Source organism: Aedes aegypti, chromosome 3, assembly GCF_002204515.2.
Source record: "Aedes aegypti strain LVP_AGWG chromosome 3, AaegL5.0 Primary Assembly, whole genome shotgun sequence".
NCBI classification, from domain to species: Eukaryota; Metazoa; Arthropoda; class Insecta; order Diptera; family Culicidae; genus Aedes; species Aedes aegypti.
Window position 1 is genome coordinate 291,825,128 of NC_035109.1, and position 13,721 is coordinate 291,838,848.

Consider the following 13,721-nt stretch of genomic DNA (forward strand, 5'->3'; position numbering starts at 1 on the left):
TAGGTGTTCGCTTCAAATCCTTTCTGCTCTGATCAGGTCTTAATAGACTTTGAAAAAACGTGGGCTGAAATCTACATTGCACCATGGAACGTGCAATTTGGTGAAATATCATTACCAAATGGATTATATCGTTGATCCATATACAACCCGGATAATCATCGATTTCATATTTACCCAATCACAAAACAAAATAATTGTCATCCCAAAAGTAGTATACAGGGCAATGCTTCTGCGAGAAATCGTATATACATTGAAAAACAGGTGGGAATGTAAAGGGTGCTCCGAAATGCCTATTTGTGTATCTGAGTAAATCGCGTGACATTGTATTAATTTCAAATGACATGCTATAAAACCTAACCTTTGAAAATCATCCATATCTACGATCGGTGCTCTGCTACGGCGTTTGTTCCTCAATGTCTATCTCGTATTTTTCCATCGAACACTTCCTCCCAAAAACCCGAGGAAGGGACAAAAAACTTTCAACCAGTCAAAAAATTGAGCAATTTGTCGATCAGTTTCTCAGACGTTTCGTTTTCTTTCATCGTTTCGATTTTTTTGGTATCGTCGTGGCAATATACACGCAAACTTCACTAATTACTACCCTAAAAATATCCGTTAGTTATTCGTTCGAAATTTAGCGCTTATCAAATAATTCTACAGTAAGGGGACACAAACACTTAAACGCTACAAAGGGATATGCTCGTTTGGAAGCAAAATTAAAGCTCTTTTGTTAGACTATAGACAATAAAAAAAAACGATCAGAACTTAAATCTAAATCAAATTAAACCCTGTATGATCGAACGTAACCTACAAAAAAATATCGCCCAACCGTGCATTGGAGTTGATTTGACCCCCAAAGCGACGCATCAATTTGCTGCGTCAACCGCCCAGTTCGTCTGCGCGCAGATTTCAAGGGACGTTGCAAACAACATTCACTGCGATTTACTCTATAGCCAATCATATAATTACAATGGTTTCTCGTTCTTGTATAATAATTGTATTACTTTGAGAGACGAATTCCCCGCGCTGATCGCCAAGCTTCGGCTGAATAAAACAGAAAATCTGACTCGTCGCTTCTGCCATTTCTACGATTTCTTCGCTTACGTTTCCGCGTATGGGCCCATACGCGTGTTTTTTTCTCTCGTTCTTCTTAAATTTATATAATTTATGCTTACACCACTTCTTCCTTCCGTCTAGTTAGTACATCATTACATCGTAATAATTCTCCGTTTAATGTTTGATTGATTTTGTTCTTATTTTTCCTCACCAATTTTACTTGTCGAGGGCGTTTTCAGTAGTAGTAGTAGTAGTGGATCGTATCGGTGTATGTTATCGAAAGGTTAGAGGGTTAGTCGATAGTTTTTTTGTTAGCAAATCTGGGTTAGGTTTCAAGTCTAGTTTAATTCTTAGTTGTCGAAAAACATTTGTCCCGATATATTACTACTGTTAATTGGAGAATGGAGTATGAAAATGTGTGATGTCTGTGTGGAGAAATGGAGTAATAATGTTCAATAGTGCTTTGGCGTGACTTTTTACGACCCGAATCGTTAGATTAAAAGCGACATAATTTACAAATTAAAAAATCGATCACAAATCAGCACTTAATAGTTAATATCAATACACAATCGATAGCGAAGACTGAAATATCCTTACAACGTACACTTGTCAATTACATACACATACTATAATATAAAACAGACACTGAACATAGAAAACCGTTACACGAGCACGTCTGTTAGGGTGGGGCTTATTTCCGCGAATTAGGCACCACCCTAAGTGTAACCGGGTCATTCAGAGGGAATATAAAATTCGGATTCGCGGATTCAGCTTACAAGTAGCTCGGCTTCGTTCGTTGGCGCCATAGCGCTAGCGATGAGGAGTAGGACGAGCATGGCTTGCTGCGTCGATAAGCCGCGCCCGAACTGCTGCTGCTGCTGATGTGGCTGTACCCCGCAGCACGTTGTTTTGTTGGTTGGTAGATGTTGTTGCATCAAAGTCACGCGAGTATACGGTATGGATGGGGTATGTTGTGATTATGATTAGATTTCTTTCAAGTGATTGATGGCTTTGGAGCATGTTCGGATCGGTACTGGGAGTTTAGCACATTAGCTGCTTACCGGGATTAGTTTGAGAAATGGTTCAAAAATTGGTTGGATTCTACGGGTGGGATTTCTGCTGACTTCAGATTGCTCCCACAGTGGACCTCTTAAGGTTGAGGTCATCATCATCGTCATCGTCTTCGTCAGTCGTTTACAGATTACACTGCCATAGTATCGTAGGCTGTGAGTCCTGCACTGGCGGGGGCTGCTGTTTGTTTGGCGTACTTGGGTTTGACTTCGTTTCTACAATGGAACGCACAGAAAAAAGATAGGAAGCCCAAGCGGGAGCACGTGGGAAAAAAGAAACATGTTATTAGGTGATCTATCTAGCTAAGGATCTACGGAGGGTTAGGCTTTCCCTTTCAGGATTAGTACGAGAGGTTGCTCTTAGGGTGCGTAATTCAGAAGGATCTAGGAATGTGATTGGTGATCGTTAGGAGGGTTATTTGTCGAGGTTATTTTTGCATTTGCTGTGCGGAATTGCAGTATCAAAGATTACTGGGCAGGTAGAAGATGCAAAAATGTAGGCACATTTAAAACTAGACGCTTTTCAAGGGCATTTGGTGAGTTGTATGTTCATAGGTTTGCAGATTTATGCAGGTTCTTCAGTCTATCGCTAAGAAATACAGGAGCGACAACGTTAGTTGGACCGTCTAAATCGACATAGATAATTGCACAAATAAGATTCCGAGGAAAGATGCATTTAGTACAGTGCATCCCAACCTTTTTGAAGCTTCGATCCCCTTCTAAACTCTACAACCATCCCTTGGACCCCTGAATGTTCTCGAAACTAATGTTTATTGCTACGTGCAAACTAGAACTGATATTACGTAATTTAGGCTAACTTGATATCAAATGTCATACTTGTCCTGTGAAAACTATGAAGATATGTATGATATACAACGTAGGCGACGACCCGTCTGAGAACAGATTAATCATCAGCAACGATGGATAAGCTGTGGAGCCCCCGACGCTAGATGAGGTTAGAAGAGCGATTAAGGAGTTGAAGAACTGTAAGGCTGCTGGAAAAGACGAGCTTCCGGTCGAACTTTTCAAGCACGGTAGTGAGCAGCTGTACGAAATACTGCACCGTACTCTGTTAAGTATATGGGAGGAAGATGAATTGCTTGCTAGCTGGCTGGAGGGCCTCATCTGCCCTCTGAACAAGAAGGGCCACAGATTGGAGTGCGCTAATTACCGAGGAATAACGCTTCTCAATTCGGAGTACAAAATAATGTCGCGTGTTCTGTTCAACAGATTGAGACCGCTGGAGGAGTCCTTCGTCGGCGAATACCAAGCTGGTTTTCGTGAGGGCCGATCAACGACGGATCAAATGTTTACCTTGCGACAAATCCTTGATAAGTTCCGGGAATAAAACTTGCAGTCTCACCATCTGTTCATTGATTTCGAGGCAGCGTACGATTCAGTAAAGAGAAATGAGTTATGGCAGATAATGGTAGAACACGGTTTTCCGGCGAAACTGATTAGACTGATTCGTGCAACGTTGGATGGATCGAAATCAAGTGTGCGGGTTGCGGATGAGACTTCAACCTCCTTCGTAATCTTAGATGGATTGAAGCAAGGAGATGCGCTTTCGAACCTTTTGTTCAACATTGCTCTCGAAGAAGCTATTAGGAGAGCGGGCGTGCAAAGAAGCGGTACCATCGTCTCCCGGTCGCATATGCTCCTGGGTTTTGCGGACGATATCGATATAATCGGAATTGATCGTCGAGCCGTAGAAGAGGCATTGGTGTCTTTTCAAAGGGAGACAGCAAGGATTGGACTTACCGTCAACACCAGCAAAACTAAGTACATGATCGCTGGCAGACAGCGTGGTTCTAATCGTGACGTTGGTAGTGAAATGGTGCTGGGTGGTGAAAAATTTAAAGGAGTGGAAGAATTTGTGTATCTTGGTACTTTAGTGACGTGCGATAATGATGTTACCCGCGAGGTGAAAAGGCATCTTGCAGCTGCGAATAGGGCTTTTTACGGGCTCCGTAACCAGCTTGAGTCCCGTAGCCTGCAGACGAAAACAAAATTCGCGCTATATAGGACACTTATCCTTCCGGTTGCTCTATACGGCCATGAATCCTGGACGGTCAAAGAGGTCGACCGGAAAGCGTTTGGAGTTTTTGAGCGTAAAGTGCTGCGAACAATACTCGGCGGTAAACAAGAAAATGGCATCTGGCGGCGTCGCATGAATCATGAGTTGTACAAAGTATATAAAGAAGTGGATATTATCAAGCTCATAAAACACGGCAGGCTGCGTTGGGCTGGTCACGTGGCACGAATGCCGGAAGAACGACAAGCAAAAATAATATTCAGTAGAGAACCCGGACGAGGCCGTCGGCTTCGTGGTAGGCCGCGCACACGTTGGCTTTTTGCAGTTGAAGAGGACTTAAGGGCACTTAACGTTCAGGGCGACTGGAAGCGATTGGCTCAGGACCGAGCCCAGTGGAGAAGAATTATCCATTCGGCGTAGATTCAACGTAGTGGATTGTAGCCCATCAAGTATCAAGTAAGTATGTATGATATTGATATCAAGAGAGCCTATATTACGTTATATCAGCTCTAGCCTGAACGTAGCATATGGAAGCCTTCCAAAATCTGTAATTCATTACAGATAATTCAAGCATTCCCCGAGCAGAAGCAAAGTTCTGACCGTTAAATCGAGACATTGTTTTGATTGAGATAAGAGACGGAAGATCTGAAGGCAATATTTTATTCCTAGAAATTTTGAGCCTTAGCAAAATTTGATGTTTGCGGATCTAATAAATAGCTCGCTGATATTCGTTTGATCTTATAAAAGCTAAATATGATATGCTAGTGGTATTCCAGGAGTGAATTCTAGATATCGTTTTCAGATCTTTTATCTCTTATCTATTAAGGGGGCAGGATCTGTCATCAATTTGGGATTTTTCAAAAGCAGTTTTTTCGTTCAAAATCATGAATATTCACGTGAAAATGTGTTCAATGTATTCTATTCTCCAACACAGTGAACACATTTTCGTCGAAAATATTTCAGTTTTGAACAGAAAAACTGCTGTTGAAAGTTCGATGATGACGATGATTACGATGACGGAGCGTTGAACGTTAAGGTCATATCACTTTTATATGTCCATATCAAAATTCGCTGTTAGTAAGCTTTTTTCGCCTGCTCGAATCTGCTAAGACCTAGGACAGGAAGTGACAGCGCAACTAAGACTGCCCCGTTGTTTTCCAGTCGATAACCTTGACGATACACTAGCCAGTGCTTCCAGTATCATTTTAAACAAACCTTGGGAACAAATTCAAATATCAAGACTCACAATTTTGTCGGTTCTTGCACGCTTCATTCATATTATGCAACAAAGGATGTTTGCTTAATCAAAGATCAGGTTTATATACAAAACGAGCGATATTTTTTAGAGAAAATTGACACAAATTTTCATTATATTGCTTTCAGTCATTATTTTAAATTGTTTTAGCATTGTAAGAGCACATGCGAGAAACTTAAGATTGAATACAAATGGAATTGAAACAAAAATATTTCATGAAAAATTTCCTAACTTTTAATAAAAACTCTTTTTTATAAACTAGCAACACGGCCAGGCTAACAACAAAGTGCCCTGTTGCAATCCAACTCAACGATGTCAAAGTAGGCCTTTGCCAAAACGACCAATGAGAAGTGGTCTTTTTTGACAGGCAATTGGTTTCATTTTTGTACTTTGACCTGACACGTCTTGTCTTGGGCTAAGACCATCTGGAACTACACTGAAATGAATTTTATTGTAGAAACTACTGAATCCATGGTAAAATTAATAACTGCACCAACGATTTTCAACCGACTATATTAATCTGTTAACTCTACCAAAACATAGTCAACATCACTACACAAGAAAATTTCTTCTGTTGATTTAACCAGAGTTGTAGTATTTTTGACTAGAAACATTCTTGATTTGAGAAGTTTAGCATCATACTTTTGACCACACTGTGTTGTACGGTGGGTGTCACGGATTGAAATACAATGCTTTGTAGTGGATGCTACTATGGACATAGTCAAATTTACTGCACTGCTCAGTGATTTTCACCAGATTATAGTAAACTTAACAGATTTTTGTAGTCGGTTGAAAATCGTTGGTGCAGTTCTTAATTCTACCATGGATTCGGTAGATTATACAACAAAATTTGTTTGCGTGTACCGAGCCTTATAAGGCGAAGTAGGCCGTCATTGAAATTTGTACACGTCGTTAATGATTGTTGCTGAATCATATGTTACTATCCGTCATAAATACATATCATATGTTACTATCCGTCATAAATACGGACTCGCATGAAAAAGAATTGCAACACTCAACTGAATATTGAATCACCCTGAAAAGTTTAGCATCACTCAAAACAGGAACATTCATGATGCTATATCTCGAGATGTTGATGATCTATAATGGTGCGGTCTTCAGCAAAGTTGTTTAGCAGACCAAGGACATTCAGAAAGATGATAGTTTGGTTTGCAATTTTGCCGCTAGGTGCCACTAGTGAGCATGTAAAACTGATCATTTTAAGCATGTTCTATCTTGTAATCCACATGAGATAGGAAGTTCAAGTCTTCGGCAAAGTTATTCAGAATGTCAAGGACATCCGGAAAACAGGTAATTTGATTCAAAATTCAGCCGCTAGGAAGCGCTAGTGTGCAGATAAAAATGAGCATCTATCTCATCATCCAGAAAAGATAGAAAGTTCGAGTCTTCGACAAAGTTGATTATAAGTTCAAGAACATCCAAACTGTAAACAGTTTGGTTCTAAGTTTTGCTTCTAGGTGGCGCTAGTGAGCATGTAAAATTGACCATTCTTAACTAGTTCCATATTTTGAACCAAATAAGATAAAAAGATCGAGTCTTCGGAAAAGTTGTTCAGAAGGTCAAGGACACCTGAAATGCAAACCGTTTGGGTTTTAATTTTGCCGTTAAGTTGTACTCAACTTGAAATTGAAATTACGAGACTTCGGCAAAGTTGTTCAGAAAGTCAAGGGCATTCGGAATACAGATTGATTTATATATTTTTAACTTCATACAAGTTTATAACTTTGATAAGGAAAAATGTTCAAGCTTTTGACAATCAAGTCAAGGTAATCCGAAAGGCAAACAGATTAGTTCGTAATTTTGTCGCTAGGTGGCGGTAGTGAACATGTTGAATGAAGAATTTTAAGCTAGTTCTGTGTTGCGATCGTGATGAAAAAGCAAGTTCGAGTCTTCGACAAAGTTGTTCAGACAGCCAAATAAATCCGCACGTCACTGATTCTGTCATTCTGATTCATAGACAAGTCAAGTAATACATTTTAAATTCGCTCCACATCTAAGTGATTCGTGTCGAATTCATTGCGTATTCAAGTGCATCAGGTCTGATTCATTTTATAGGTCTAAATTACTTCATATTCACGTAACACAGGTCTGAATTACTTCATATTGAAGTATTTCAGGTCTGATTCATTTCGAGTTTATGTTATTCATTTTTGTTCAACTGCATTTTCCAGTGATTCATGTCTTCCAAACAGTTTAGGACTAATTCACTTCATTTTCTAATGATTCAGGTCTGAATCACTTCATGTTAAAATAATTTAAGACAGTTTCAATTCATTTTCAAGAGATCCTGGATTGGTCTACTTTATTTTAAACAAATAATGTTAGATCACCTCATATGAAAGATATTCAAGTATCATATTTAATAGTTTCAGGTCTGATTCACTTCATATTCCAGTGATTCAATCCTGATTCATCTTATTTCCTAGTGATTCGGGTTCAAATCATTGGATATTCAATCTTATCTGGATCAGAAGATATAACTCGCTTGAAATGCTTTAATTTATTCGCTTACTAGTGGCACTAACTGCATTTTTTTTTTAATTAAAAGGTATGCTTTCCGGATGTTTATGACACTCTGGACAACTTTCGCGAAGACTAGAGCTTTCTATCTCTTGTGGATCACAAGAGAGAACTAGTTTGGCACGCTCAATTTTATATGCTCTCTAGCACCACCTATCGGCAAAATTGCAAACCAAATTGTTTGCCTCCTGGATGTCCTTGATACGCTGAACAACTTTGATGAAGGTAGATTCTTGGCATATCATATTAGACTGGCCCAGCTCAGTATGGGAGAAAAATAAAGTTGTATGATTCCACGGGGCACCCCCCAGGATTATTCCTTGGGGTTAGAGGAAGCCTTTCTGAAAAATTCAGCTCATTTGGTCGTTCCATTAGCTGGCGCATTTGAATTGATTTTAATATGGGATTTTCAGCTCAATCATATGAGCAACAGCACATCATCTACTGTTTGGTACAGGAAAATTGGTGATCGCGTTCAATTGGACCCAGAATGTCAAAAACACTACTTGATGTAATAGCGAAGAATATTGTAGAAGATTGTACCATGATCAAAATAATAAAGTTGGTGTTTTAACCATCTGAAGTATATCATGCAATACTGCTTGTATTTCTTCAACATACAGTATTGGACAAAACATTTGCAACTTTTTCGATTTTCCATACAAAATAACCAACTTTGGTAAGTTATATCTCAGTTATTTATGGACCGATTCGAATGAAACTTTTACAGAACATCAGATGTAACTTGAATTTTAACATATATTTTTGAATAATTTTTCCAATAACGAGTTTATAAGTAATAACGATTTGACTAAAGTATAATTTTCGACGAAAAATTCAAAACTTTTTATCTCAAAATCTGATAGCCTTACACAAAAATTGTCTTCAGCAAACTTATTCATCTCGTCAAAATCTACAACTTTGCTGAACATACGATGAAGCTATTCCTTCAATATGTTAAGCTATGTCAATTATGAAAAATCGTCAAAAAATTCACTTTAGTATAACCGTTACTGCTTTTCAACTTTTGATTGGAAAAATCACTCAAAAATATATATTAAAGTTCAAGTTATGTCTGATATTCTGTGAAAATTTCATTCAAATCGGACCATTCATAACTGAGACATAGTTTATCAAAGTTGGTCATTTTGTATGGAAAATCGAAAAAGTTGCAAATGTTTTGTCCAATACTGTAGCTTAGAGGTAGCCACTAAGCGCATCATAGCCACCTATGACGCTTGGCGAGCTGAGGCACATGTCGCATGCATATAAGTGACTGTACGGGAGTGCTGATCTAAGCCTAACTTTCAACAACTGAAAGAGTAATGAAAACGAGATTAAATCCAGATACAACCTTCTGCAATTATGTTCATTAGGGTATCAACTAGTGTATTTGTCATTCTGGGCTTAATTGAACGCGATCAATTAGTAAACGGAACGAAACAGTGACATATGGTCAATTTTCAATATATATGAGACGAATATTCCATACAAACTTCAAATCGAATGCGCCAGCTGGTGGAGCAATCAATTGAGTTGAAATTTTGAGAGAGCGTTTTTCTTACCCTAAAGCTTATATCTAGGGGGTGCCCCGTTGAGTTTTACAACTCTTTTGTTTAAGGGCCAGTCTTATATCATATAGACAATGTATAGCAATGTAAATTTACTTATTTTGAACTGATGCTGAACTTGTTGGGAGGTGATTCAACATTCAACTGGGTGCTGCAATACTTATTTTAGTGAGTTCGTATTTATGACGGGTAGTGTATAGTGATACTTTTCCGTATCAATATCAACTATGAGGACTGAGTTTTATCGCTTTGAAATTGTGAGATGCAATGTCAGTATGGTTACCAAAACGAATGACGGGCTATTTAGCCATAAGAATCCTGCCATGAGTCTACCAAACATCTTTCTAAAAGTACGGTCAAACGAAATTAAACAATACTGAGTACAATTCGAACAAAATTGAGCTTTTCTGGACCAACACATTCGGTGCAATTTTGAAACATGCTCTGCTCCTGATTTCTTCTTTTTTTTTACAAAGTATATGATTCATAAAGAAGCAATACTAAGCATCTCTGTGCGTCGTAAAGTTTAAGAAAATTAAGCAGAAATCTACACAAATAACACATATTGTTGGTCCAGAAAAGCCCGATTTTGTGTAGCGTTATATTAGTGAGAGTTTGATGAGAAACTTTAAAAAAAAATCTTGCCAAAATATAACACAACATTTGTTAGTTATGAAGCCAGTGAGTTTTCGAATGTATTTCTAGGACTACACACAACGAAGTTTTTTTTCGAGAATCTCCCCAAAAGTTGTTTTTAGAAGATTCGAAAAATTTCTTCAGGTATTTTCAAGAGTTCCAACGGAATCCGCATATTTTTCGTCGATAAATTTTCCATAGATATGTAAGGTATCCACCAAGCATCATAACTGCATGCCCCTTTGGATATTTTTTAAAACTTGCTAACTGGCTTCTTATGAGTCATCTAACAACCTTTGGAATAATTGTAAAAAACTCGTCAGGAATTCTCCAACAACCTTGTCAACAAGAAGCATCTCAGATATTTTTCGAGGATCTGACCATAAAGCTGACGAAATCTGCCAGGAAAGCAGCCGGAAGCATGTCTGGAATGTCAAATGGATATCTCTAGGCAGGTTTGGTAGACTCACACTCAAATCTGAGTCACAACAGAATTATTTGCTCATCTCTGCTCTGTACGATAAAACTAGACAAGGAGTCAAATGGATAATTTAATTCATCTATGATGTTGGGTTGGGATGCGTTTGGTTGCATGCGCAACCACTCATGTGTAAATAATCTCAAGCATGAGATACGAGAATTCGCGATTACTTTTTCAAATCGACGTAAGTAACTTTCATACGGTTTTGAGAAAATTAATAAGGAAGGATCACAACTTGTCTTCTAAAACTGTATTAAAATGAATCACTTTTTTAACATATTTTCACCGTGTTTATTTGCTTTTCTGACTTGAGACTATTTGAATAAGTTTTCGAGAATTTGATTTTTTTTAACACAGCCCTTAGAAACGAAAGTAGTATGCAAAGCCGGCGAGCCATTTGGTGTTTTCAGTACTTCTGTTAACCAATAGATGCTCTGCAACCAGCCATGAGCGTTCTTTGGAGCAACATCAACAATAACAGGATAATCAAGAAAATGTATCAAAAAATTCCGAACAAATATTCGCAAGGTACAAAACATTTGCTATGTAAACCTTGTTGGAATTTTTCACATATCGTGCAAAGGATTGTGCTACTTTTCCCCGAGTGCCATTTTCCCGTACGCATGTTCCCTGAAAACCATTTCCCCGAACGACCCGTTTCCCCGAAAAGTGATGCAGTTCAAAAGAGGGCAAAAATAGTCTTCAGTGACAAAGTGGTGTACTCGAAAGAATGGCAATCAATCAAAAGAAGGTGGTATATGGTCAGCCTCAACTAAACACATATTGTCAAAGATGACGCAGTTGGTGCAACTTCAATGAACCGCCAATCACCAAACCGCCGGGGTAACATTGATCATTTTTTTTTTAGATATTTCTTAAAAATTTCATTTGCAACTGCATATGTAGCAAGTTTTATATTTTTAAAACAAGTACGGACACCCAATGCTCGTGTCTATATAATGTATTTTGTTTTCTGAAAGTTTAAAGCATGTTTGAAAAAATGTTCTAAGTGATTTTATTATGTAGCTGATATGGGGTAACATTGATCTCCCATGAAAACAACGTTCGGTAATATTGAAAATATCATTGATTGCTAAAATGATGGTCCCTGAAGCCGAATATGAATGCTAAACTCTTACAAGTCATTTAGTTTTCAAGTTATTTCAAAATTAAAAACAACTTGAGTTGTGAAATACACCTAAATGTAGGCAATTTCTTAAGGAATGTCTGCATTCTTTATACTAATTTGTGAATTATGCTTAACTGAATAAATTTATGAAAGTTTTGACAACGAAATCATTTTAAGCGATGTCATTTTTAGTGCTAACCGCATTTCTTCTGCTCATATCGTTTTCAGAACTCATGCGAGACATGAATCTTTGAGCGTGTTATGAATAATCATGAAAATCATTGTTTCCAAAATTTTTTAAAATTTACGCATGAACACAACTCAATTTCTGCAAAAACCTTATTGTTCATTAGTTCATGAATAGGAGCAAGGGAATCACCATACATGCATTGACAATATTTCACCGATAAATGTTGAATTGAACTTTTTACGAGAAGGGCCATTGCGATCAATGTACCAAACATTTTTCGGGGAAATGGGGTATTCGGGGAAAAGTAGCACAATCCGTGCAAAGTTGTTGGGAGCATCACGAAACTATCGAATAGTCATGTGTCAAAGAAACTTTCGATAGTTTAAAGTTGAAAATTGTTGTTTTATGAAAATAATTGATAAAAGGTCTTAATTTGACGACCTTTGTTTTAGTTTTAAGTGTTGGTTTGTATATTTGACAACACAAACAAAATTAAATTAAGGATTCAGAAAAGTGAATAACTATAAAACATAAATACTTCAATACATATAAACAGTAAACTCACAACATAATCTTAAAACAAAAATGTTTGGTCATATTTTACATGAATGAGCAGTTCAAAGTAATTGAATACTTCATCTGCTACAAATAAACTATTCTCACGCCATCTTAAAACTATTGAGAACCAAAATGCATGTAAAATACGCAACATTTCATACATACTTTATGGATGGCACATTAAATAAAAAATAATTTTAGTTACAGGAATTGATGAGAACCTTCTACATATCAATCATATAACAATAGGAATCAGAACGAATGGTTTTGTACAAAACTCATTCATCATCGCAGTACTTGGTAGTTACATCATTCGTGTGTATCAACTCAAACAGTCAAACATTCGTAACTGACACATCCATTTTAAAGAAGGTAAACTTGAAGTTACAAACTAAAAATTGTGAGAAGCATGTTTCGTAGAAAAGTGTTACAGTATTGGACAAAATATTTGCAACTTTTTTTTTGATTTTCCATACAAAATGGTCAATTTCAGAGGATTCGATCTGATTCATCCGATTTGAATGAAATGTTTACAGTACTTCAGAAATAACTTGAATCTTAACATGTGTTTTTGAGTGGTTTTTCTAACCACGAGTTTAAGAGTAATAATGGTTTATCTAAAGTGATTTTTTTTTATATGAAGATTTTTCATAATGGACATAACTGTATAAATTGAAGAAATAGCTTAATGATATCAGTTTTTCTGTAGGGCTATTAGATTTTCAGATAGAAGTTTTGAATTTTTCGACTAAAATTACGCTATAGTAAAATCGTTATTACGAAGGGGTTGGTGGTCTGATGGCTACCGCTTCTGCTTCATATGCAGAAGGTCATGGATTCAATCCCAGGCCCGTCCCTTTCCTCGTACTTTGTAGTTGTATATCTCTCACTTGCTTCTATCTTCCATTCTAAATATATCACACTCAAACTATTCGTTTATAGCAAACGCTAGAACCAGAGACGGACAAGAAACCGTTTCCCTAACGGTAGGAAGCGTTCTACGCGCACGCCTTTCTTACGCCTGATACATAGGCAGTCTGCTAACCACAAAAGCAAACCTCTCTGCCATGCCTTTCCCCCAACCCATACACTCCCGCATGAACTGACGTGGATGCAGTGGAATATACGGTCTACGTGGGAGTCAGTTCAATGCATCATCAATTCCTCCCCCTTCCCCTCATTGGTCTGCATTCTGACGT

The 13,721-nt window shown here is 37.6% G+C and overlaps 1 protein-coding gene across 44 annotated transcripts in view; it reads right to left on the bottom strand.

Annotated features, from left to right (window-relative positions):
• Positions 1-345: 345 nt before the first annotated feature.
• LOC5573626 (Down syndrome cell adhesion molecule-like protein Dscam2) overlaps positions 346-13,721 on the bottom strand; it is a 302,956-nt gene continuing 289,580 nt past the window's right edge. For all 44 annotated transcript variants that reach the window (XM_021849888.1, XM_021849886.1, XM_021849890.1 and 41 more), the window contains one exon: positions 346-2,342. In XM_021849888.1, the coding sequence (XP_021705580.1) occupies positions 2,258-2,342 (85 nt within the window). In that variant the 3' untranslated portion in view covers positions 346-2,257. The remainder of the gene's footprint in view (positions 2,343-13,721) is intronic.